Raw genomic sequence first — 23,226 nt, 5'->3', positions numbered from 1 at the left:
TCTTTTGTTGTTTGAGACGGGGTCTCACTCTGTCACTCAGGCTGTAGTGCAGTGGCGCTATCTCGGCTCACTGCACCCTCCGTCTCCCAGGCTCGAGTGATCCTCTCACCTCAGCCTCCTGAATAGCTGGGACTATACAGGGAATATACAGGAGCATGGCACCAGCCTGACTAATTTTTAGTACATGATATTTACCAGATTAATGAAACTTCCTTTTACATACATGTACGTATTTTTCTAAGAGTTTTTTCTTTTTAAATAAAAAAGGTTTTAAATTTGTTAAATGCAATTTCTGAGTATATTGAGCTAATCGTGTGTGTGTACTTTAATTTTTTAATTTTTAAAACTTTTTTTGTAGATGATGCTACTAAAAATTTTATTTTAAAAATTCAGTTTTAATTTTTGTGGGCACATAAGTGTATGTATTTATGGGAGACGTGAGATATTTTGATACAAGCATGCAATGCGTAATCATCACATCCTGCGAAATGGGGTATTCATCCCCTCAAGCTTTTCTCCTTTGTGTTACAAATAATCTAATTATACCCTTTTATTTATTTTTAAATGTAAAATTAAATTATTATTGATTATAGTTACCTTGTGCTATCGAATACTAGGTCTTATTCATTCTTTCTATTTTTTTTTTGTACCCATTAACCATTCTACCTCTCAACCTCCTGCTTCCCCACTACCCTTCTTACCCTCTGGTAATCATCCTTTTACTCTCTATCTGCATGAGTTTAATTATTTTGATTTTTAGATCCCACAAATCAGTGAGAACGTACAATTTTTGTCTTTCTGTGCCTGGCTTAACATTAGCGATCTCCAGTGCCATCCATGTTGTTGCAAATGACAGGATCTCATTATTTTTTTGTGGCTGAGTAAGTACTCCATTGTGTATAAGTACCACCATTTTCTTTATCCATTCATTTGTTGATGGACACTTAACGTTGCTTCCAAGTCTTGGCTATTGTGAGTAGTGTTGCAGTTAATATGGGAATGCAGGTATGTTTCTGATATAATGATTTTCTTTTTGGGAGGCACATACACAATAGTGGGGTTACTGGATCATATGGTAGCTCCATTTTTAGTTTTTGGAGAAGACTCCAAACTGTTCTCTATAGTGGTTGTACTAATTTACAGTCCCACCAACAGTGTACAAAGGTTCCCTTTTCTTCACATCCTCACCAGCATTTGTTATTACCTGTCTTAGTAGGATAAAAGTCATCTTAACTGGGGTGAGATGATCATCTCATTGCAGTTTTGGTTTGCGTTTCTCTGATGCTCAGTGATGTTGAGCACCTTTTCATATGTCTGCTGCCATTTGTATGTGTTTACTTTTTTAAAAAATTGTTGTCTGAGTGCAGCAGCTCATGCCTATAATCACAGGAGGGTTGCTTGAGCCCAGGAGATCAAGACCAGCCTGGGCAACATAGTGAGTCCTCATCTCCACCCCTCCCCGCCCACGAAAAAAAAAAGGAAAAGAAAGAAAAAAATTAGCCAGGCCCAGTGAAGCACACCTGTGGTCCCAGCTTCTCAAGAGGCTAAGGTGGGAGGATTGCTTGTGCCTCAGAGATTGAGACTTCGGTAAACCATGACCATGTCACTGCAATCCAGTTTGGAGGACAGAGCAAGACCCTGTCAAAAAAAAATTGTTAATATACTAAACTGACAGATTCTTTTTTTTTTTTTTTTGAGATGAAGTCTTGCTCTGTCACCCGGACTGGAGTGCAAGTGGCATGATCTTGGCTCATTGCAGCCTCTGTCTTTGGGGTTCAAGCGATTCCTGTCTCAGCCTCCGGAATAGCTGGGACTACAGATGCAGGCCACCATGCCCGGGTAATTTTTGTATTTTTAGTAGAGATGGAGTTTCCCCATGTTGGCCAGGCTGGTCTCAAACTCCTGACCTCAGGTGATCCACCCCCCACCTTGGCCTGCCAAAGTGCTGGGATTACAGGTGTGAGCCATGGCCTGTGCTAGGTAAATAGATTCTTTAAAATGTTAAACTAGGCCGGGCGCAGTGGCTCATGCCTCTAATCCCAGAAATTTGGGAGGGCAAGGCAGGCAGATCACCTGAAGTCAGGAGTTCAAGAGCAGCCTGGACAACATGGGAAAACACTAACTCTACTGAAAATACAAAAAAAAAAAAAACAAGGTGGACAAAAAAAAAAATTAGCCGGGTGTGGTGGCATGTGCCTGTAATCTCAGCTACCCGGGAAGTTGAGACAGGAATCGTTTGAACCCTGGAGGCAGAGGTTGCAGTGAGCCAACAACGCACCACTGCATTCCAGCATGGGTGATAGAGACATCTTATTCAACTAGGTTTGTGTTCCTTGTTATATATTCTAACCCATAATTTAATATATATTCTTAATATAACTTGATATATATTCTAACCCATGGCTTACCGCTTCACAACTCCTGAGCCTCCTGTGTTGTGAATATTCAGCCCATGCGATTTTTATGTATCACCCTCACTCCCCTTCAGTTGTTGCCGCCTTCAACTAAAGTACTGTCATCTAATCTCATGGCGCCACCTGGTGGCAAATCTTGGACATTTCCGAAGTCTCTTCACCTTTCTTTCCCTATTAGGGAAACTCATACGTGCAGTTTTCTCCTTCAGTTCTATTCCTTCTCTTGTGCCTTTCAGCTATTAACCTTACTCCCAAATCCTCTTTTCTCATTATGTTCATGAAAAGTAATTCTCTTCCTTTGCTCTCTCTGCTCCTTTATGAGTCTAAATCTACATGAATAGTACTACTAGTTAATCACAGTGAGAATACTACTACTAGCGACTATGGAAAAACTACAGCTATATATTTTGAAAGGACATTTCTTTTTTTGTTGTTTTGTTTGTTTGTTTGTTTGTTTTTGAGATGGGAGTTTCACTCTTGTTGCCCAGGCTGGAGTGCAATGGCGCGATCTCGGCTCACTGCAACCTCCATCTCCCAAGTTCAAGCGATTCTCTTACCTCAGCCTCCTGAGTAGCTGTGATTACAGGCATGCACCACCATGCCCGGTAATTTTTTTATTTTTAGCAGAGACGGGGTTTCACCATGTTGGTTAGGCTGGTCTCGAACTCCCGACCTCAGGTGATCTGCCCGCCTCGGCCTCCCAAAGTGCTGGAATTACAGACATGAGCCACCACGTCTGGCCTGAAATGACATTTCATACAATAAAGTGCCAGCCAGACTAACCTTCAAAGTCCTTGAAAATAGTTAAAATTCCCTTTAAAATGTTCTTAAATTTCAGGTACTATTGAACCATCTAATTATTTCTGTCCAGGTTAACATCAAGCTCAAGTATTAAAGAAGAATTATAAAACTGTTAATAAATGTCATTGTTTCTATGTTCCTTAATTACAACCTTTGATAAATTTGGAGTTTCTACTTATTTTACTGCAAAGACTCAGTTTTTCATTATGGGTTACATTGCCTAGAAACAGAATCACTGTTCATGACGTGGTTTCCATAGGAAACAGCCCACCACAGCTGCCCTTTTGGTACATAACTCATTTGTAAGATAGAGATTGCTAATAACTGCATTTCTAATTGTTTTACTCACAAGATTAGAAAACACTGTAACCAGTATTCTCCCCAGTCAGGGAAATGACTCATGGATAAGCTTGGCCAGTTTAGCAGTTTCTTTGTTGAGTTAATTCTGACTTTGTTTTATCTCTAAGGGATATATCGGAGAATGGCAGGTAAGTCAGCTGAGGAAGACAGCCCAGAGAGAGTAGGGCTGAAATTGACCTCTTTAATTCCTGCAATGCCAGCGTGTCTGCAGAGGAGGTAGTTTTCGTGGTTTGTTTGTCTTAACCTATCCAGTCTTTTAGTAGGCAGGTACTGAGAATTTGCTTATTCAAAAACATAGCAACTATTGATTTCAGAGTAGGCACTACAAAGTATTTTGGACCCATTACTCCAGTTGCTACCTGAAAATAACAGTGTCTAGATTAATCAAAAGAGAACTTCAAATAAAATATAAAATCTGGTAGAACGCATAACTGAATGACATGAAGTTCTGATGTTTATGGCTTTAAGACAAGACCTATTATTGTAAATAATAGGTCTTATTATTGAAAGAAACTAGTTAGCTTGTGTAGAGTTGCTGCACTATTTGAAGTCTAGCATCTATTTAGAAGGAAGGTTTAAAGTTATTCTTATTTCCACATTCTAATCGTGGAGTTTCAAAGGTGGACTGGAAAATAAAAAAGAAGTTAAAAGTTAGGCAGACAGTTTGACAATAACAGCCCTTACATAATCCAGGCTGACAAGGGCACCTTGATATTACAGTGTGCTGAGCAAGCAGTCAACCTGCCCATTCAGTTTCCTACTGTGTTTTTTTGCTAAATGCTTTCTAACCTCTTAATGTCTCTTTTGAAAGGTGGGGACCCAAACTGTATGCATTGTTCCAGATGCGCTCTTGCCAAAGCAGCATAAAGCAAATGTAACCCTTAGGAAGAAGGCTCCCTCCCTCACTAGGTAAGTACAACCAGCAGCCGTGGCCAGGGCCAGCCCACTTGCCCACTAGACCTGCCATACCTTCCACTGCCAGGATGCTGGTGGGACCTCATAAAACTGAACCTGCTAATCCACAGGCCCTGTAGGTTTCAAGTCAAAGGAACTGATCAAGAGCATTCTCTATCTTTACAGCCTCTGATTCCATCCCCTCCGAGTTCTTTCTCAATAGTTTGCATCTATTGGGCTCTTTGCCAATCAAGAATATCATCCTCCAATGTAATAATTTTGAGGTCAGTTAGAATTTATTAAAATGATGTTTTACCTGTAATCTTGGGAGCGGATTGGACCTGCTACTTTAGAGCATTCTCTTACCTTTAGAAAGAGCCCTCTGGAGCGTTAAGAAGGAAAGTATTATAGTGTAGCTTCTCATATGACACTTGTGTTCTGCTGGGAGGCTTTTCTTATTTTTTAAAAAAACATATTCAGGCCTGGCACGGTTGCTCATGCCTAGAATCCCAGCACTTTAAGAGGTGTAGGCAGGTGGATCACCTGAGGTTAGGAGTTCGAGACCAGCCTGGCCAACATGGTGAAACCCCATCTCTACTAAAAATACAAAAAAAAAAAATTAGCCAGGCGTGGTAGTGCATGCCTGTAGTCCCATCTACTTTGGAGGCTGAGGCAGGAGAATTGCTTGAATCCGGGAGGCACAGGTTGCAGTGAGCCGAGATGGCGCCACTGCACTCCATCCTGGATGACAGAGGGATTAAAAAAAAAAAGAAAAAAGACATATTCAGATTTACTTTAAAATGAAGTTCTATACATACACATTAAGTAGAACAGCGGTCCCCAACCTTTTTGCACCAAGGACTGGTTTCATGGAAGACAAATTTTCCATGGGCTGGGAATGGGGTTGGGGGGTGGAGGGAATGGTTTTGGGGTGAAACTGCTTCACCTCAAATCATCAGGCATTAGATTCCCAAAAGGAGCGTGCAACGTGGAACCCTCGCATGCGCAGTTCACAATAGGGTTCGCTCCTTTGAGAATCTAATGCCGCTGCTGATCTGACAAGAGGTGGAGCTCAGGCCGTGATGCTTGTTCACCGCTCAGCTTCTGCTGTGCCACCCAGTTCCTAACACGCCACACCAGTACTGGTCTTCGGCCCAGGGGTTGGGGATTCCTGGAGTAGAAGAAGTAAAGAATTGGTTCATAAGCTAGGTTAATATAGTACTATGTACTGACCTTGATTTGGTAATGTTTAAAAATCATTTTTTCAATATGATTATCATAACAGGTTGTTTTTAAATTCTTTTTTTTTGGCAGAGACTATTTGACTCATCCCATTTCTGAATAAAACCACAACAATGTCGTTTATGTTGTAAATCTTGAGTTCCCCCAACTTGCTGGTTAAGCCTCCCAAAGTTCTCTAAACCTCCTTCTAGCTAAATGTCAGTATATTTGAGATAATACTTAAAAATGTAGAACCAATGTTCTTTATAGAAATACGATGTTTTAGACTTATTTATGTGGCAAAAAATGGTCACATGTGTTATTTAAGGTGGAGAACTTTTAGAAGCAATTTGCTCCTTTGGCCTTGAATTTGGCCTGCTCTGAAATGAGTTTAAGGTCATGCAATATTCTCTCTGATATGTCATGACATTACCAAAACACTTTCATTGTTTCAAAGTCCACTTGAAACGCTATGACACATCCATCATCGTTTGCTCTCACTCGCTTCGAAAGGGGTCTAGCTGAGAATCCAGCTGGTCTCATTTCTGATCTTTGAGCTAAAATCCTGGGTTAAAGCACATTCTTAATGTGCCATAGATTGCTGCAAACAATACTCTTCTTAGCTATTTATCTTTAGCCATTTCTTCCAGTGCAGAAGTTCATTGATGTAACTCTTGCCATTTTGTTTGTCGATTAGTAAAACTCCCCAAAGTAAAATCTACCTGATCTTCTATAATTTTTCCTCCTCGATTTTCATCTGTTAATGTTCTTTTTAGAGCAGATCCTTTGAGTGAGTTTGACTCTGAGCTATTGTTGTCAGAAGCAGGAAAAGAAAGCTTCTGCATGAAAAGTCAAGATCTAATGACAGAAAGAGATTTTGAATTATCTAGCCATGAATTTATGAAGGGATCCGCAGAGCTGGTGATTGCCACATCCTCCAGCGAGGTATCACATAGTTGGCAGCCTTGGAAGAACTGCTGGGCCCCTCCAGAGTTGATTATAAAGTTATTGACCCAAGAGAAAGAACAGAGACTCTGAGTGATGTTCTGGTCCTTCTCCCACTGCCCCCAGGGCTTCTCCACAGCACTGTCATCCTGTCTTCCTTGTGACTAGGGACCTGTAGGATTATGGTGATATTAAGGAATTAAAGGTGACATCTAAAGCCATGGACAGGCCAGGCCCTATGTCTCATGCCTGTAATCCCAGCACTTTTAGAGACTGAGGCAGGTGAGTTGCATGAACTCAGGAGTTTGAGACCAGCCAGGGCAACATGGTAAAACCTTGGCTCTACAAAAAATACAAAACATTATCTGGGCATAGGGGCGCATGCCTGTGGTCCCAGCTACTCGGGAGGCTGAGGTGGGAGAATTGCTTAAGCCCAGGAGGTCGAGGCTGTAGTGAGCCAAGATCATACCCCTGTACTCAAGCCTGGGTGACAGCGCGACCCTGTCTCAAAAATAAAATAAAGCCATGAACAAGATAGAACTGACTGGTTTCCTCAGGGATAGAATCCCTATAGCCTTGGGACCAGACTGTACCCAAAGTGCTAATCAACTCCAAAGGCTGGCACAGTGTGGTGTATTTAGACTCATGGGCTTTTTGCTGTCAACCTTCAGACCTTTCTGTCAGGCTCTGGGCTGATTTTAGCTGAGGAGACCAGATTAGACCCAGTCTGCAGGTCGTCCCTCTTGGATCCCCTAGGTGGGAAGGGGCCTGAGTGTGTCAGATGGAGCTGGTATAAATAAGAGGAACTCATTCCCTAAGCACACACGCCCCGTGGCTGCTCAACAATTTCTCTTGGGATTCACATCACTAAGGTGTATGTGACTGTGACGAAAGAGAGACTGTTTATACCATGATCTTACATCCACATCATAATTCTGGATCAGAACATTGCAAAATCTATATGTTAGACTCCTTTTGCGGCCAAAAGTAATTCTAGCCAGGCTGAGGTCAGACTGTAGAGTTTGTGGACGCACCTTTATTTTGGTACAATCTGTACATCATTGCATTTCCTTAGCGGCATTCCATTCCCCTTCATCACTCAACCATCAACTAACCCTGACTAAATGTTAACTTACAAAATGTGGAAAGACATTCAGCGTCATGCCTTTTCAACTGAATGCTGATAATACGAGTATTCGAGTTGAGCTTTCTTCTTTCTTGCCTGACTTTTCTATTCACTTTCTGTGTCTTCGTGCAGGCCTCTGGCTACTGACATACGGGCAGCTTTAGGATAAGGACATACCTGGTGTTCTGAATGTGTGTATCCCCCAAAGTCTGCAATCTCACCTGGAACTGGATGGACCAGTATTCCCTCACCCAGGGCCCTGGCTCGTGTTCCTCTCATCTTCTCAGTTTACTGTTGGATTTCCCTTTCTTCCTATTCTCTTTCTCTCCAAACCCCTCTCAACGGCCTTTCCTAAAGACAGACCTTAGCAAGATGGGCCAGGACTTGGGACTTCGCACGGCACCCTGCAGTCCCAAGCCAGCATCTACTGCACCCCATCTTCAAGACTCTATCCCCCAAACAGATGCTGGAAGGCATCAGCTTCTGAGAACCCACTTTTTTTCTGCATGACTAGCTTGTATGGAAGAATCTATGGAGAGGATTTCCAAGAATTTCCCACTTTTTCAAAAAATGTATGTGACTTATATTTGGCTTCAATCCAAGAGCAAACTCAGTGGTGAACAGCTCCATTTCTGTGCACATGTTGGTGGAATCTACAGAAATCGATGCAACATTTCTTTCCTGTCTGGGCTGTTTGTATAATTGTATATAAATGTAGCAATAAATATATTCTACCATCAGCCTGAGCCTTACTGCACACTCCATTCTGCATCCTGGTGGTAGGCGGTGAATATTGTGAATATCGCTTGCCTGCCCCACCTCAGGTTCCCATCTTCTCTGATTTCACAGTTACTTCAGACCTGGCCAGCGTTGAGGAGAGTTCAGTGGCAGAGCTGGGACGTGAAGCAGCATTATTCATTCATAAGATGGCACTAGTCCTAGCACTTTGAGGTGTTTTGAATGTCCAAGGAGTGAAGCTTAGAGGATTGGGTGACAGTTTGTGACACGAGTCAGCTGCATTAACAGTCACTCTGGCCGGACGCAGAGTAATCTCACGCCTGTAATCCCAGCACTTTGGGAGGCTGAGGTGGGCGGGTCACGCAGTCAAGAGAGCGAGACCATCCTGGCCAACATGGTGAAACCCTGTCTCTACTAAAAATACAAAAATTAGCTGGGCATGGTGGTGCGTGCCTATAGTCCCAGCTACTTGGGAGGCTGAGGCAGGAGAATCGCTTGAACCCGGGAGGTGGAGGTTGCAGTGAGGTGAAATTACACTACTATGCCCCAGTCTGGGCGACAAAGCAAGACTCTGTCTCAAAAAACAAAACAAAACAAAAAGCAAAAGTCATTCTTACAGCCTTCAAGAGCATGTTGTGCTGTGATAATTTGATTGGTACTTGCTGGGCACAAAGGTACCCGTTAAAGATTTTCAGAAAAACCCCACAAAATGTACCAACATGACATAGATTTCCATCTGTCACTGATGTTTTTCAAGGGTATTAAATCTAGTTATTTTAGAGACAACCTCCTCCTACAGGGGACACATAAACAAAATAACCTTTCACTAGGCAGATACAATATTGTTTGTCTAATATCAAGGAATATTTATTCCCAAAGTGGTCTCTTGTAATTTTCTTGTGAAATCCTTGGTTATCAGGCACTTTTATAACTTAAAGGATAACCACATAGTTGTGGTTTCTTATCAAATTATGGTTTCTCAGGCCTCTCCTTGATGATAAGTGGAAGTTGGCATAAAATCTTTCAGTCGTAAGACCTGGAAATGCAATGAAACGAAAAGTTGTAATATCTGGCTGGGTGCAGTGACTCACCCCTGTAATCCCAGCACTTTGGGAGGCTGAGGTGGGTGGATCAGTTGAGGTCAGGAGTTCCAGACCAGCCTGGCCAACATGACAAAACCCCGTCGCTACTAAAAATACATAAATTAGCTGGGCATGGTGGCGGGTGCCTGTCGTCCCAGCTACTCGGGAGGCCGAGGCAGGAGAATCGCTTGAATGTGGGAGGCGGAGGTTACTATGTGTCAGGATTGTGCCACTGCACTCCAGCCTATTGTTATCCCATGGCAGGGGCAAACGGCACTTGCGAGATTACTTTTTGTGTAATAAAAAATACAGTCTGGAAGAGAGTTGAGGAAAACCATCTGTCAAGCTCTTTAAAACATTAGAACAAGTAACTGAACAATTGTGCCACGTCTGTTCTTATTCTCACCTTTTAATGGATATATTAGGGAACCTGAGGCTCCAGGTCAAAAGATAAAGAGGGCACAGTGTGGACCGCTGCCTTCAACAGCTAATTCCTGTGCAATGCACTGGGCAAAAACCTTTTCTACACATGGCTTTTTCTAGCCAGGACTGGTGATACGAAGGGACAGTATTAGAAAATATATGGGACAAATTACCAATTGCTTCAGTTTATAGTGCAGTAAGAGAGAATCCCAATTAGAGATAATGCTGTGTAATCAAAAGTTTAGTTTATGGAGCTGTGAGGGATTGAGAGTTTTCAGCCTATGGGTGTTCAAACCTGGGCATTTGCTGCAGCTCTGCCACTAATTCGTAGTTGGAACTTGGACAAGTCACTCCAACTCTCAGGGCCTCCGATTCTTCTGCTGTAAAAATGAGGTGTTTGGACTAAATGGTTTCTAAGGTTCTTTTTGCTCTTAGAGTCTCTTCTTTGGAAAAGGGAAAGGAGTAGCATAATTTTCATGTTAAAGGGGTAAGTCATTAGATGGCAAAAGTGTGGAGTTGAGAGGAGAAAAGAGTTTATTTTGTTTTATAATTTCAACATTTATTTTAGAATTAGGGTGTACATGTGTAGGTTTGTTACATGAATTTATTGCATGATGCTGAGGTTCGGGGTATAAATGATCCTGTCACTGGGGCAGTGAGCATAGTACCCAATAGGTAGTTTTTCAGCCCCTGCCCCTGCCTCTCTCTCCCACCTCTAGTAGTCCCTAGCATCTATTGTTCCCATCTTAATGTCCATGTGTACTCAGTGTTTAGCTCCCACTTACAAGTGAAAACATATGGTATTTGGTTTTCTGTTCGTATGTTAATTTGCTAAGGTTAATGGCCTCCAGCTGCATTCATGTTGCTGTAAAGGACATGATCCATGATCTCTTTATGGCTGCATATTCCGTGGTCCATATGTACCACATTTTCTTTATCCAGTCCACTGTTGATGGGCACCTAGGTTGATTCCATATCTTTGCTATTGCGAGTACTGCAGTGGTGAATATATAAGTGCACGTGTCTTTTTGGTAGAGTGATTTCTTTTCCTTTGAATAGAATCCCAGTGATGGGATTACTGGGTCAAATTGTAGTTCTGTTTTAAGTTCTTTGAGCAATCTCCAAACTGCTTTCCACAGCGGCTGAACTAATTTACCTTCCCACCAACAGTGTATCAGCATTCCCTTTCTCCACACCTAACGAGCATCTGTTGATTTTTTTTTTTTTTTTTTTTGACTTTTCAATACCTAACCACTCAGACTAGTGTGAGGTGGTATCTCATTGTGGTTTTGATTTGCATTTTTCTGATGATTAGTGATGTGGAACATTTTTTCATGTTTGTCATTGCTTGTATGTCTTCTTTTGAGAAGTGTCTGTTCATGTCCTCTGCCTACTTTTCAATGGAGTTATTTGTTTTTTGCTTCTTGAATGATTTAAAATTTTCAGAGACTCTGGATATTAAACCTTTGTCAGATGCATAGTTTGAGAATATTTTCTCCCATTCTGCAGATTGTCTACTTACTCTGTTGATAGTTTCTCTTGCTGTGCAGAAGCTCTTTAGTTAAATTAGGTTCCACTTGTCAATTTTTGCTTTTGCTGCAATTCCTTTTGAGGACTTAGCCATAAATTCTTTGCTAGGGCCAAGGTTGCAATTGCTTTTGAGGACTTAGCCATAAATTCTTTGCTAGGGCCAGGTTTTCTTCTAGAATTTTTATAATTTGAGTTCTTACATTTAAATCTTTAATCCAGCTTGAGTTACTTTTTGTATATGGTGAAAGGTAGTGGTCTAGTTTCATTCTTTTGCATGTGGATAGCCAGTTATCCCAACACCATTGATTAAATAGGGAGTCCTTTCCCCACCGCTTATTTTTGTCAACTTTGTCAAAGATCAGAGGGTTGTAGATGTGTAGCTTTATTTCTGGGTTCTCTACTGTGTTCCATTTGTCTGTGTGTCTGTTTCTATACTAATATCATGCTGTTTTGGTTATGGCAGCCTTGCAGTATAGTTTGAAGTTGGGTTATGCGATGCCTCTGGTTTTGTTCTTTTTGCTTTGGATTGCTTTGGCTATTTGAGCTCTTTCTTGGTTCAATATGAATTTTAGAATAGCTTCTTCTAATTCTGTGAAAAATGACCTTGTTAGTTTGATACGGATAGTATTGAATCTGTAAATGGCCTTGGGCAGTAGGGCCATTTTAATAATACTGATTCTTCCTATCCATGAGCATGGAATGTTTTCCCTTTGTTTGAATCATCTATGATTTATTTTAGGTTTTTTTTTTTTTTTTTTTGAGACAGAGTCTCCTCTGTCACCCAGGCTGGAATGCAGTGGCATAATCTTGGCTCACTACAACCTCCATCTCCCAGGTTCGAGCGATTCTCCTGCCTCAGCCTCCTGAGTAACTGGGACTACAGGCACACAGCACCACACCTGGCTAATTTTTGTAATTTTAGTAGAGATGGGGTTTTGCCATGTTGGCCAGCCTTGTCTTGAACTCATGATCTCAGGTGATTTACCTGCCTTGGCCTCCCAAAATGCTAAGATTACAGGCGTGAGCCACCTGAACAGGCAAAAACTTTTTCTGCATCTGTTAAGATAATCATATGGTTTTTGTTTTTAATTCTTTTATCTGGTGAATCATATTTATTGATTCGTGTATCTTAAACCAGCCTTGCATTCCAGTCATAAAGCCGACTTGATCATGGTGAATTAAGTGGGTTTGATTTGCTGGTATTTTGTTCTGGATTTTGTGTCTGTGTTCATCAGGGATATTAATCTGTAGTTTTCTTTTTTTGTGTGTCTTTGCCCCGTGTTAGTATCAGGGTTGGGCTGGCTTCATAGAATGAGTTAGGGGGGATTCCTTCTCCCTCTATTTTTGGGAATAGTTTCAGTAGAATTGGTATTAACTTTTCTTTGTACATCTGGTAGAATTCAGCTGTGAATCCATCTGGTCCAGAGCTTTTCTTGGCTGCTGGGATTTTTATTACTGATTCAATTTTGGAACTTGATACTGCTCTATTCAGAGTTTTGATTTCTTCCTGATTCAGTATTGGGAGGTTCTGTGTGCCCAAGAATTTATCCATTTCCTCCTGATTTTCTAGTTTGTGCTCACAGATGTGTTGATAATAATCTCTGAAGATCTTTTGTATTTCTGTGGGATCAGTTGTAATGTCACCTTTCTCATTTCTGATTGTGCTTATTTGCATATTCTCTCTTTTGTTTTCTGTTAATCCAGGTAGTGGTCTATTGATCACTTTTATTCTTTCAAATAACCAACTTTTGGTTTTATTGACCCTTTGTATGGATTTGTGGGTCTCAGTGTCAGTTCTGCTCTGATTTTAGTTATTTCTTTTCTCCTGCTAGGTTGGGGGTTAGTTTGTTCTTATTTTTCTAGTTCCTCTAGGTATGATGTTAGATTGTTAATTTGAGATATTTCTATCTTCTTGATGTAAGCATTTTTATTTATTTATTTATTTATTTGAGATGGAGTCTTGCTGTCTATCACCTGGGCTAGAATACAGTGGCACAATTTCGGCTCACTACAGCCTCTGGCTTACTACAGCCTCTGCCTCCTGGGTTCAAGCAATTCTCCTGCCTCAGCCTCCTGAGTAGCTGGGATTACAGGCACACACCACAATGCCCATCTAATTTTTGTATTTTTACTAGAGATGGGGTTTCACCGTGTTGGCCAGGCTGGTCTCGAACTCCTGACCTCAAGTAATCCACCCAACTTGGCCTTCCAAAGAGGTAGGCATTTAGTGCTATAAACTTTCCTCTTAACACTGCTTTTGTTGCATCATAGAAATGATGGTATTTGTGTCTCTGTTTCCATGTATTCCAAATAATTTTTTTTTTTTTTGAGACAGAGTTTCGCTCATGTTGCCCAGGCTGGAGTGCAATGGCATGATCTTGGCTCACCACATCCTCCGCCTCCTGGATTGAAGCTATTCTTCTGCCTCAGCCTCCCAAGTAGCTGGAATTACAGGCATGCGCTACCACACCTGGCTAATTCTGCATTTTCAGTAGAGACGGGGTTTCTCCATGTCGGTCAGGCTGGTCTTGAACTCCTGACCTCAGGTGATCCACCCGCCTCGGCCTCCCACGTAGCTGGGATTATAGGTGTGAGCCACCACGCCTGGCCGAAAGATATTTTTTTGATTCCTGCTTTAATTTCATTGTTTACTGAAAAGTTATTCGGGAGCAAGTTGTTTGATTTCCATGTAATTGTGTGATTTTGAGAGATCTTCTTGGTATTGATTTCTATTTTTCTTCCACTGTAGTTCTAGAGTATGGTTGGCATGACTTCAGGTGTTTTAATTTATTGAAACTTGCTTTTTGGCTGAGCGTGTGGTCAATCTTCTAGTATGTTCTGTATGTAGATGAGAAGAATGTACATTCTGTGATTGATGGGTAGAATAGTCAGTAGATGTCTCTTAGGCCCATTGGTCAAATGTCAAATTTCAGTCCAGAGTTTTTTAATTTTCTGCCTTGATGATCTAATGCTGTTGGTGGAGTGTTAAGGACTCTACTATTATTGTGTGGCTGTCTAAGTCTTTTCATAGTCCAGAAGTACTTGTTTTGTTAAGCTGGATGCTCCAATGTTGGGTGCGTATATATGTTTAGGATAATTAAGTCTCTTGTTGAATTGATCCCTTTGTCATCATGTAATGCCCTTGTCTTTTTTTTTTTTTTTCTATTGTTCATTTAACGTTTGTTTTATCTGATATAAAACTTGTGACTCCTGTTCTTGTTTATTTTCCGTTTGCATGATAGATCTTCCTCCAACCGTTTACTTTGAACCTATGGGTGTCATTACATGTCAGTAGGTCTCTTTGAAGATGGTAGATGTTTGGGTCTTGTGGTTTTTTTAAAAATCTAACTTGTCACTCTGTGCCTTTTATGTGGGACATTCAGAATATTTACATTCAATGTTAATGTTGATATGTGAGGTTTGGATCCGATTGTGAAGTTATTAGCTGGCTGTTTTGTAGTTTCTTTTTTTTTTTTTTTTTTTGAGACAGAGTCTCGCTCTGTCGCCCGGGTTGGAGTGCAGTGGCGCGATCTCGGCTCACTGCAAGCTCCGCCTCCCGGGTTTACGCCATTCTCCTGCCTCAGCCTCCCGAGTAACTGGGACTACAGGCGCCCGCCACATCGCCTGGCTAGTTTTTTTGTTTTTTTTTTTAGTAGAGACGGAGTTTCACCGTGTTAGCCAGGATGGTCTCGATCTCCTGACCTCGTGATCCGCCCGTCTTGGCCTCCCAAAGTGCTGGGATTACAGGCTTGAGCCACCGCGCCCGGCCTGTTTTGTAGTTTCTTTTGTGCAGTTGCTTTACAGGGTCTGTGAGCCTTGTGCGTAAGAGCGCTTTGTGGTGATAGGTATTGTTCTTTCATTTCCATGTTTAGAACACCCTTAAGGATCTCTTGTAAGTCTGGTCTGGTGGTAAAAAATTCTCTTAGTGATTGCTTGTCTATAAAAGAGATTATTTCTTCTTTGCTTCTGAAACTTAGTTTGGCAGGATATAGCATCTTTGTTGGAATTTCTTTGAGAATGCTGTAAGTAGCCCCTAGTCTTTTCTGGCTTGTGAGGTTTCTGCTGAGAAGTTCCCTGTTAGCCTGTTAGTGGTGTTTGGTTACGTGGATAAGTTCTTTAGTGGTGATTTCTGAGATTTAGGTACACCCATCACCTGAGCAGTGTACACTGTTACCCAAAATGTAGTCTTTTATCCTTCACACCCATTCCACCCTTCCCCCCAAGTTCCCAAGGTCCATTGTGTCATTCTTATGCCTTTGCATCCTCATAGCTTAGTTCCTACTTGTAAGTAAGAACATACGATGTTTGGTTTTCCATTCCGGAGTTTTTTCACTTAAAATAATGGTCTCCAGGTCCATCCAGGTTGCTGCGAATGCTGCTGCTGTTGTTGTTGTTGTTATTATTATTATTATTATTTTGAGACAGAGTCTCCCTCTTGTTGCCCAGGCTTGAGTACAGTGGTATGATCTTGGCTCACTGCAACCTCTCTGCCTCCTGGGCTCAAGTGATTCTCCTGCCTCAGCCTCCCGAGTAGCTGGGATCACAGGGGCGCACCACCATGCCTGGCTAATTTTTGTATTTTTAGTAGAGACGGGGTTTCGTCATCTTGGCCAGGCTGGTCTTGAACTCCTGACCTCAAGTGATCCGTCTGCCTCAGCCTCCCAAAGTTCTGGGATTACAGGCGTGACATTCTTTTGTTCTTTTTATGAATAGCCATATGCACTTCTGTTGGCAGGTTTTATATTGGGCAGTGTGGTTTGACCTACAGCCAGTGGATGGCACTTATGGGTAAAAGCCACTGTAGCCAACACATATGGGTATACTTGATCCTTGTTACTGGAAGAAGCTCTCTTTTTCCTCAGGCAATGGGTTGATCTGTGCAGTGGGCCATAGTCCGACCTCTCTGCTCAGCCCCCAAGGGGGAAGCCAAGATGGGTGGGTGGAGGGGACCAAGATAACTGGGGCTGGACGGGGAAGGACTGCTTACAGGTCCCCTAATGGCAGAGGAAGAGGTCCAACGGGCAGCCACCAAGCGCCCAGAGGTGTGCCTAGGTGTGGAACTAGGAAACTTCTCAGCTCCAGGTTCTCTGCACAGGGAGGGGGGCAGCCTAAACTCCTATTCCAGGAGAGCGAGTGGGTGCTCCAGATTGCTGGAGATCTGCCTGGGGGATCATAAATGGCCCCCGCACCATGATCTCTGCTCAGGAAGGGTGGAGTGAATCAGGCCATCAATCTGGGTAAGACGGTGCTCTATATGCCTGGAGATCTGCCTGGGCATGAAGCAAAGAGAGCGCCCCCTGCACCACAAACTCCGTACAGGAAGGGTGGGGTGATCTAGGCTGCTAATCCATGGGAGCAGGTGCTTCAAATGGCTGGAGGTCTCCCTGAGTGTGGAGCAAAGAGGACCCTGCTATACCAACGATTCACTCAGGAAGAGTGGAGCAGCTCAGGCTGTTAGTTCAGGTGAGCAGGTGCTCCCAATGTCTGGAGATACGTCTAGGGGTGGAGAGGGCCCTGGTGTGCCACGATCTGTAAGGCACCCAGCAATGACACATGCAGACAGTTCCAGGGTGCCAAGTTGGCTCTGACTACAAATCTTTTTGCCCAGGAGGGAGAAACTGTGGCAGTGGCAGCTCTCCTCCCCTTCCAGGCCTGTGATAGAGGAGAGCACAATTCCAGTGCCTGCTGCTGGGACACCTTCCACATTTGCTGCCCAGTTCTGGCTGTGGAGGGCCCTACCCGGCTCCAGAGCAAATGCTCCCATATCTAACCTGAGACTAAAATGCCTGCATGGCTACACTGCCAGGGTCATCAAGAAATGACTGACTTTGTATGAGCCCGGATTAAAAGTGGCATCCTTCTCTTGATCCCAGGTCTGGGAAAATATCTGCCACTTTTCTGTGTCCAAGCTGCTCCCTAAGTTAGCTCCAGGGCTTGGGAGACATGAACTGCTCTCCCTTGGCCTGGGTTGCATGGAACCCCTGCGGAAAGATGGGCCATGAGAGACCCTCTGACCCTCCTAGGTTCTAGGGCCTTCACTCACTTCTATTGACTGGATGCCATCATGGGGGCTGCCTGCCTACCTTCTCCTTGGGATCTGGGGTGTCTTTTGTTATGCTGGTGGATTCCCATTTTCCATCTTAAATTAAAGTTCACAGAATTGATCTTTATGCACTATTTTGCTATTTCCAAGTGGCTGAGGCATGCTAGAAGCCTATCATTCACCATCTTGCGGGGAAAAAAAATGAGTGATGAAGATTGCTTCTATTCAGATACCAAAAGATGCATTAAGATAATGACAGGTCAAAGCACCACCTAGTCAAACCCTTTCTGAGGAAACAGAACATACTCAGCTCTCACTTTTCATGCCCTGTTGGCTGGATTTCTTCTTGGCTGTCTTCTGCATAGGGCAGAAAGACTGCAGTATGCACTTATCATTGGGATGCTCTGGTGGGAAGCTGAAGCCTCAGAACAAGAATCTACTTCTCTTCACCCATGAATTGCCCACACCCGTCAAGCTGGGCAGTGGCCCGTGAAGAGTGCTTCTGTAACTATCGGGTGTCAGTCCTGGTCAAGTTCTATTCCCAACTGTGTAAGCCCAAAGCTGATGGGCGTAGCAACACAAAGCGGGGAAGCTAGTCACTAATACTTAGGAAATGCATTGGTTGGGGGCTTCCCTCCTCCCGCGTGGATGCAGCTGTCATCAATCAGCACCATACCCTTTCCCTGGTGGCCCATTCATTTGTTTCCAAGGAGGTGGGATGAGTTGCGTGACTGGTGGGTTTGTAGCCCAGTCCTGTTCCGAGATTTTCCTTTGGGAAAAGAGCTGTCTGCAGGAAGCATAAGCACCTCCACGCCATAGTCTGCTCTTCCATGCCATAGTTTCACAGAGACCAGGCTCCCACCTGGGAGGGGCAAGTCTGGGGTTCAGTATTAGAAAGCCCAGTCACCACAGGCATAAGCCCACGTTCTCTAGTGCTGGCTTTATCAAGGATGAAGGTGGTCTGACAGCTTCACTGCCTTACTCTTTTGCTTTGCTTCTCAATGGATTTAGCACCGTGGTTCTCACTTGAATGTGCAGCAGAACTGCCTGCAGGAGCTGTGAAAACACACAAGCTGGGCTCTGCTACTAGAGTTTCTGATTCAGCATGTCAGGAGTGGGGCCCAAGAATCTGCATTTCAGACAAGTTCCCAAGTGAAACCGAGGCTGCTGGACTGGAGACCACACTGAAGACCCAAGGAACACTTGGCTAAGAGAAGGCGTTCTGTTATTGTTCCCTCAAACGCCAGAAGAACCCAATGTTCTCAAAGCTGTCTGAGTCAGCTGGGCCTCCTTTGCTAACCTGGGGCTGGCAAACAGTCCTCGGTCAGCATGACTAATTCTTACAAATCAATATCCTCTTCTAGCCCACGGCCTTGGGGAGAAACAAATGGTTATGGATTATCCTCATTTCTGTTCTATGTGGAAAGCAAGATGAGTCAACGGCAGCTGTACGTCAGTTCTGAAATGGCTATTTTAAAACAGAGTTGGAGACATGCTCAGTTCTCCTTGGATAAAACCTTGTACAGCACTGTGCACAAATAAAGACTTTTTAATAACGACGGAGCCAGTGGATTTTAATGACTTGTCATTGAAGTGTAAAAGTACAAACATTTGCAGGTTAGGGAACCGTGTGATGAATTTCAGTGGATTCGGGAGAAGGCCAGAGCAGAGCGTGCGTCCCCGCAGACATCCCTAGTGATTTTCTCAGGCCCTAGGCCTCCCTCCAAGGTCAGCACCATCTTAAACTCTAACAGGTAGATATGTTTTACTGGCTGGCGCGTTATAAAATTGACATCATTCAGCAGGTACTATCTCATGTCTGCTTTCTTTTACTCCACAAAGGCATGAATTCCTAAAAATGTCTCTCCTCTGATCAGCCTTGTTGCTGACCACACATCCTTCACTCCAACCTCTGTTAGTGGGCTGCCCACTGCACAGCCTGCCTCCCACCTGCCACAAGTTTCTGCAACTTCCTGGCACAGAGTGGCTGTTCCGGTAGAGCCAGTTCCCTCTAGAAGTGTCAGCAGCTGGGCCTTCCCATCTCCGGGGCTTCCTTCAGGCCTCCCACCCCCATCAGAAGGGCTTTCCCTTCTCCCCTCTGCCCATTTCATTCAGTCAGAGCAGGTGAGGCTCTACTACCCACCCCTCAAGGCTTATACCTTAGAGGCCCGTGCCTTGCTCTCTGTTCATCTGGGGGCATCTTCCTCTGCACAGTCCCTCAGGGACCTGGATTTCCCTGTACCAGGAGGAACACATGACCTCTTAGGCACCATGTCAGGGAGATGGAGGCTAGAGAACCCCACAGGGCTGTTCACCGCCTCGGCTTGGGAATGACACCTGTCTCTTCTGCCAATATTTCCCGGTCAGAACTAGTCACGTGGTGAGTTCTCTTGGCTACAAAGGGGGATGGGAAAGGCAGGGGAGCAGAGGGAAGATTTGGTGAACATCCCTGTCGCTGCCACAGTGCTGAGATCAACTCCGTCTCCAAAGCCAGGTTATGTTCTATCATCCCCTCTGCACTTGGGCTCTCACGTGCTCCCTCTCCCTCCTGTTATTCTACAGTATCCGTTTACCTTGCACAACAGTGGTCTTCCAGGGCACGTGTCTGGGGATGTTTTTGATTGCTGAGATTTGGGTGTGTGTGGCACTGACATCTAGTGGGGATAGGCTGGGGATGTTGGAAAATATCCATGCACAGGACAGCCCTCCCAACACAAAGCACGGCCCAGTCCTAAGCATCTGTAGCAACGTGGCCAGAGCCCTGTAGTCCGGGGTGCCGTTTCACCTGGTGTAGGTCTTGCCTACTCCTGCTGAACTGCAGCTCTGGGGAAAACAATCATGGTGGCCTAAAGCCAGCCTCGGTGACGGATTGTGGCCTGCTGCCCTGGCCCCTTCAGTGGGCCTGATGACTCCAGGAGAAATGAGGGACAGAAGGGACCAGGTTATGGAGCAGTGGCAGAGAAAACAGGTCATCTGAGTGATATTCGTAATGGCTTCACCAGCCTTAAAAACACAGCAAGTAGTCTGGGTGCAGTGGCTTATGCCTGTGATCCCAGCACTTTGGGAGGTGGAGGCAGGAGGATCGCTTGAGACTAGGAGTTGGAGACCAGTCTGGGCATCATAGTGGGACCCTTTCTCTACAGAAAAATAAATTGGCTGGGCTGGTAGCGTGTACCTGTAGTCCCAGCTATGTAGGAGGCTGAGGTGGGAGGATCACTTGAGCCCAGGAGTTTGCAGCATAACCTGTGATTGTGCCACTGCACTCCAGCCTGGGTGACAGAGCAAGAACTTTTCTAATATCTATACATATAGATATGCATATATTAATAGCAGATGGCAAGCCGAGTAGAGCTTCTCACCTGGAGTGCTCCTCCCTCCCTGTGGACTGGGCACTGGGCTGCATCGCCACCTCTGAGAGGAGCTGGCAGGTCCTGAGTGTGTACACTCAGGCCTGTTGCACCCTGTACCCACCATATTTCTTCATCCGTGCCTGCTTTTTAGTTGGTGATTGAACCAAGGTGCGGGTAACACACATTGACAAGCTTGAATCATCGCCCTTCACTGTCCTCACAGCGTGCTGACTCCTGTGGTCTGGTTGTGCCTAGCATTGGTTTGAGATGAGTCACATTCTAAGGCCAACTCTGCCATTTTCTGCTGCTTGACTTTGGGCAAATCATTTAGCCTCTCTGAATTTTAATTCTGACACCTGTAAAAGAATGATTTGCTCTCTGTAACATATATCTTTTGTTTTATTCCTCCCCAAATACATAGAATCTGTAGATGCTCAGCACCCATCTTCAGTTCCTTCTGGTTTAATTAAATGCAGCAATGCTATTCATATGTCCTGTCACCCTGGACAGCCAGCTCACCCGGCCCTGAGGGATGGTTGTCAAAAGGTGCCCTAAAGGCAGGAATGAAGAGACTTGGTACAAGTTCCGAGAAACCATTGTCCATGGCAATGAGGAACAGGATTACCCAAGAGAATACCATTCTCCTATTCAGTCATTCAGTAAGTATTTCTTTCTTTTCTTTTCTTTTTCTTTTTTTGACAGGGGCTGGCTCTGTCACCCTGGCTGGAGTACAGTGGCAAGATCTCAGCCCACTGCAACCTCTACTTCTCAGACTTAAGCCATCCTCCCACCTCAGCCTCCCAAATAGCTGGGATTACAGGTGTGCACCACCACACCTGGCTAGTTTTTGTATTTTCAGTAGAGACGGGGTTTTGTCATGTTGCCCAGGCTGGTCTCAAACTCCTGAGCTCAGCAATCCACCGGCCTTGGCTTCCCAAAGTGCTGGGATTACAGACATGAGCCACCACGCCCGGCCACATTCATTCAACAAATATTTCTGACCCTCCTCCAAGTCCTGGGCACTGGAGATGCTGCAGAATGAGTGGCGTCTCTGCCCTCCTGGAGTCCCGCCTCTTCCGCATCTCCCTCGGCGCCCAGCACTGGGCGAGGACTCCGTGGAGCTCAGTAGTCCTCACTTGCTGAACGCTCAAAGGAGAAGGGTAGAATTGGAAGTCTCAGCTTTTTCCACTCAGAAAGCTGCTAAAGCAGCTGCTGGGTGTCTCTCCCCCACCTTCTCTCGTGCTGACCCTGGAGCACAGTAGGCATGGGAGACGGTGGCCGAGGGAGGAGCAGGGAGGGGTGAGGGGTGTGCAGGTGGCCAGATGAGGGGGTGCTTGGACCCAAGTCATCAGGAATTGACTGAGTTGCTGGTGACTCCAGGGTGTGTCTGGGTCTGAGGTGGTAACAATGTCTCAGAATAAAAGCTGCCCCCTTCTTCTCCCAGGCCGCTGCTGTGGGACAGGGAAGCTGATTTAAAATGGCTCTGCCCTGGTAAACCACCTGGTGTGTGTGTGTGATAACATGGCCTTGGACGCCTCTCTTCCCTTGCTCTGTTGGAAGTTGGTAGATACGCTCCAGACTGTACAGCCTGGGACTAGCCTTTGTCCATTACCATTTCTGGGAACTCCTTCAAAGCCACACATTGTAAAATGAAGGCACAGGGGCCATGCCCCCATTCTTAGCCAAGCCCTGAGGCTCTGCTGCCCAACTCATCTAGGCTCCCTGACCTCTTGCCTACCAGGGCACAGGGCAGTTTAAGATACTGGGAAGGGGCCAACCTCAAGAAGCTCACGACCTTAGAGGAACACTAAGATGCAGCCGTGGCCAGGCGTAGTGGCTCACGCCTGTAATCCCAGCACTTTGGGAGGTCGAGGCGGGAAGATCATGAGGTCAGGAGTTCGAGACCAGCCTGGCCAACGTGGTGAAACCCCATCTCTACTAAAAATACAAAAAAATCAACTGGGTGTGGCAGCAGGTGCCTGTAATCCCAGCTACTCGGGAGGCTGAGGCAGGAGAATCGTTTCAACCCAGGAGGCGGAGGTTGCAGTGAGTCAAGATCATGCCATTGCACTCCAGCCTGGGTGACAGGGAAAGACTCCATCTCAAAAAAAAAAAAAAAAAAAAAAAACAGCCCCGAGCTGGTGTGTGTGTGTGTGTGTGTGTGTGTGTAGCCTGGGTTCTGGCCACTACCTGAGCTGCTCTAACCCAGGCAGATCCAGACGCATTCCAAGGTGACACCTGGAATGGGGCAACCAAGCAATTTTAGCCACTCGTTCATCATATGTGAAGTGAGCAACCA

The 23,226-nt window shown here is 44.6% G+C and overlaps 1 protein-coding gene across 3 annotated transcripts in view; it reads left to right on the top strand.

Annotated features, from left to right (window-relative positions):
* Positions 1 to 8,501, top strand: part of RDX (radixin) — a 95,320-nt gene extending 86,819 nt beyond the window's left edge. For all 3 annotated transcript variants that reach the window (XM_023208200.1, XM_023208202.1, XM_023208201.1), the window contains 2 exons: positions 4,387 to 4,484; positions 7,894 to 8,501. In XM_023208200.1, the coding sequence (XP_023063968.1) occupies positions 4,387 to 4,453 (67 nt within the window). In that variant the 3' untranslated portion in view covers positions 4,454 to 4,484; positions 7,894 to 8,501. The remainder of the gene's footprint in view (positions 1 to 4,386; positions 4,485 to 7,893) is intronic.
* Positions 8,502 to 23,226: the final 14,725 nt, after the last annotated feature.

The sequence above is a fragment of the Piliocolobus tephrosceles genome, chromosome 13 (genome assembly GCF_002776525.5).
Source record: "Piliocolobus tephrosceles isolate RC106 chromosome 13, ASM277652v3, whole genome shotgun sequence".
Classification (NCBI taxonomy): domain Eukaryota; kingdom Metazoa; phylum Chordata; class Mammalia; order Primates; family Cercopithecidae; genus Piliocolobus; species Piliocolobus tephrosceles.
The sequence above is the reverse complement of the archived record's forward strand: the minus strand, read 5'-3'. Positions and strand labels throughout refer to the sequence as shown.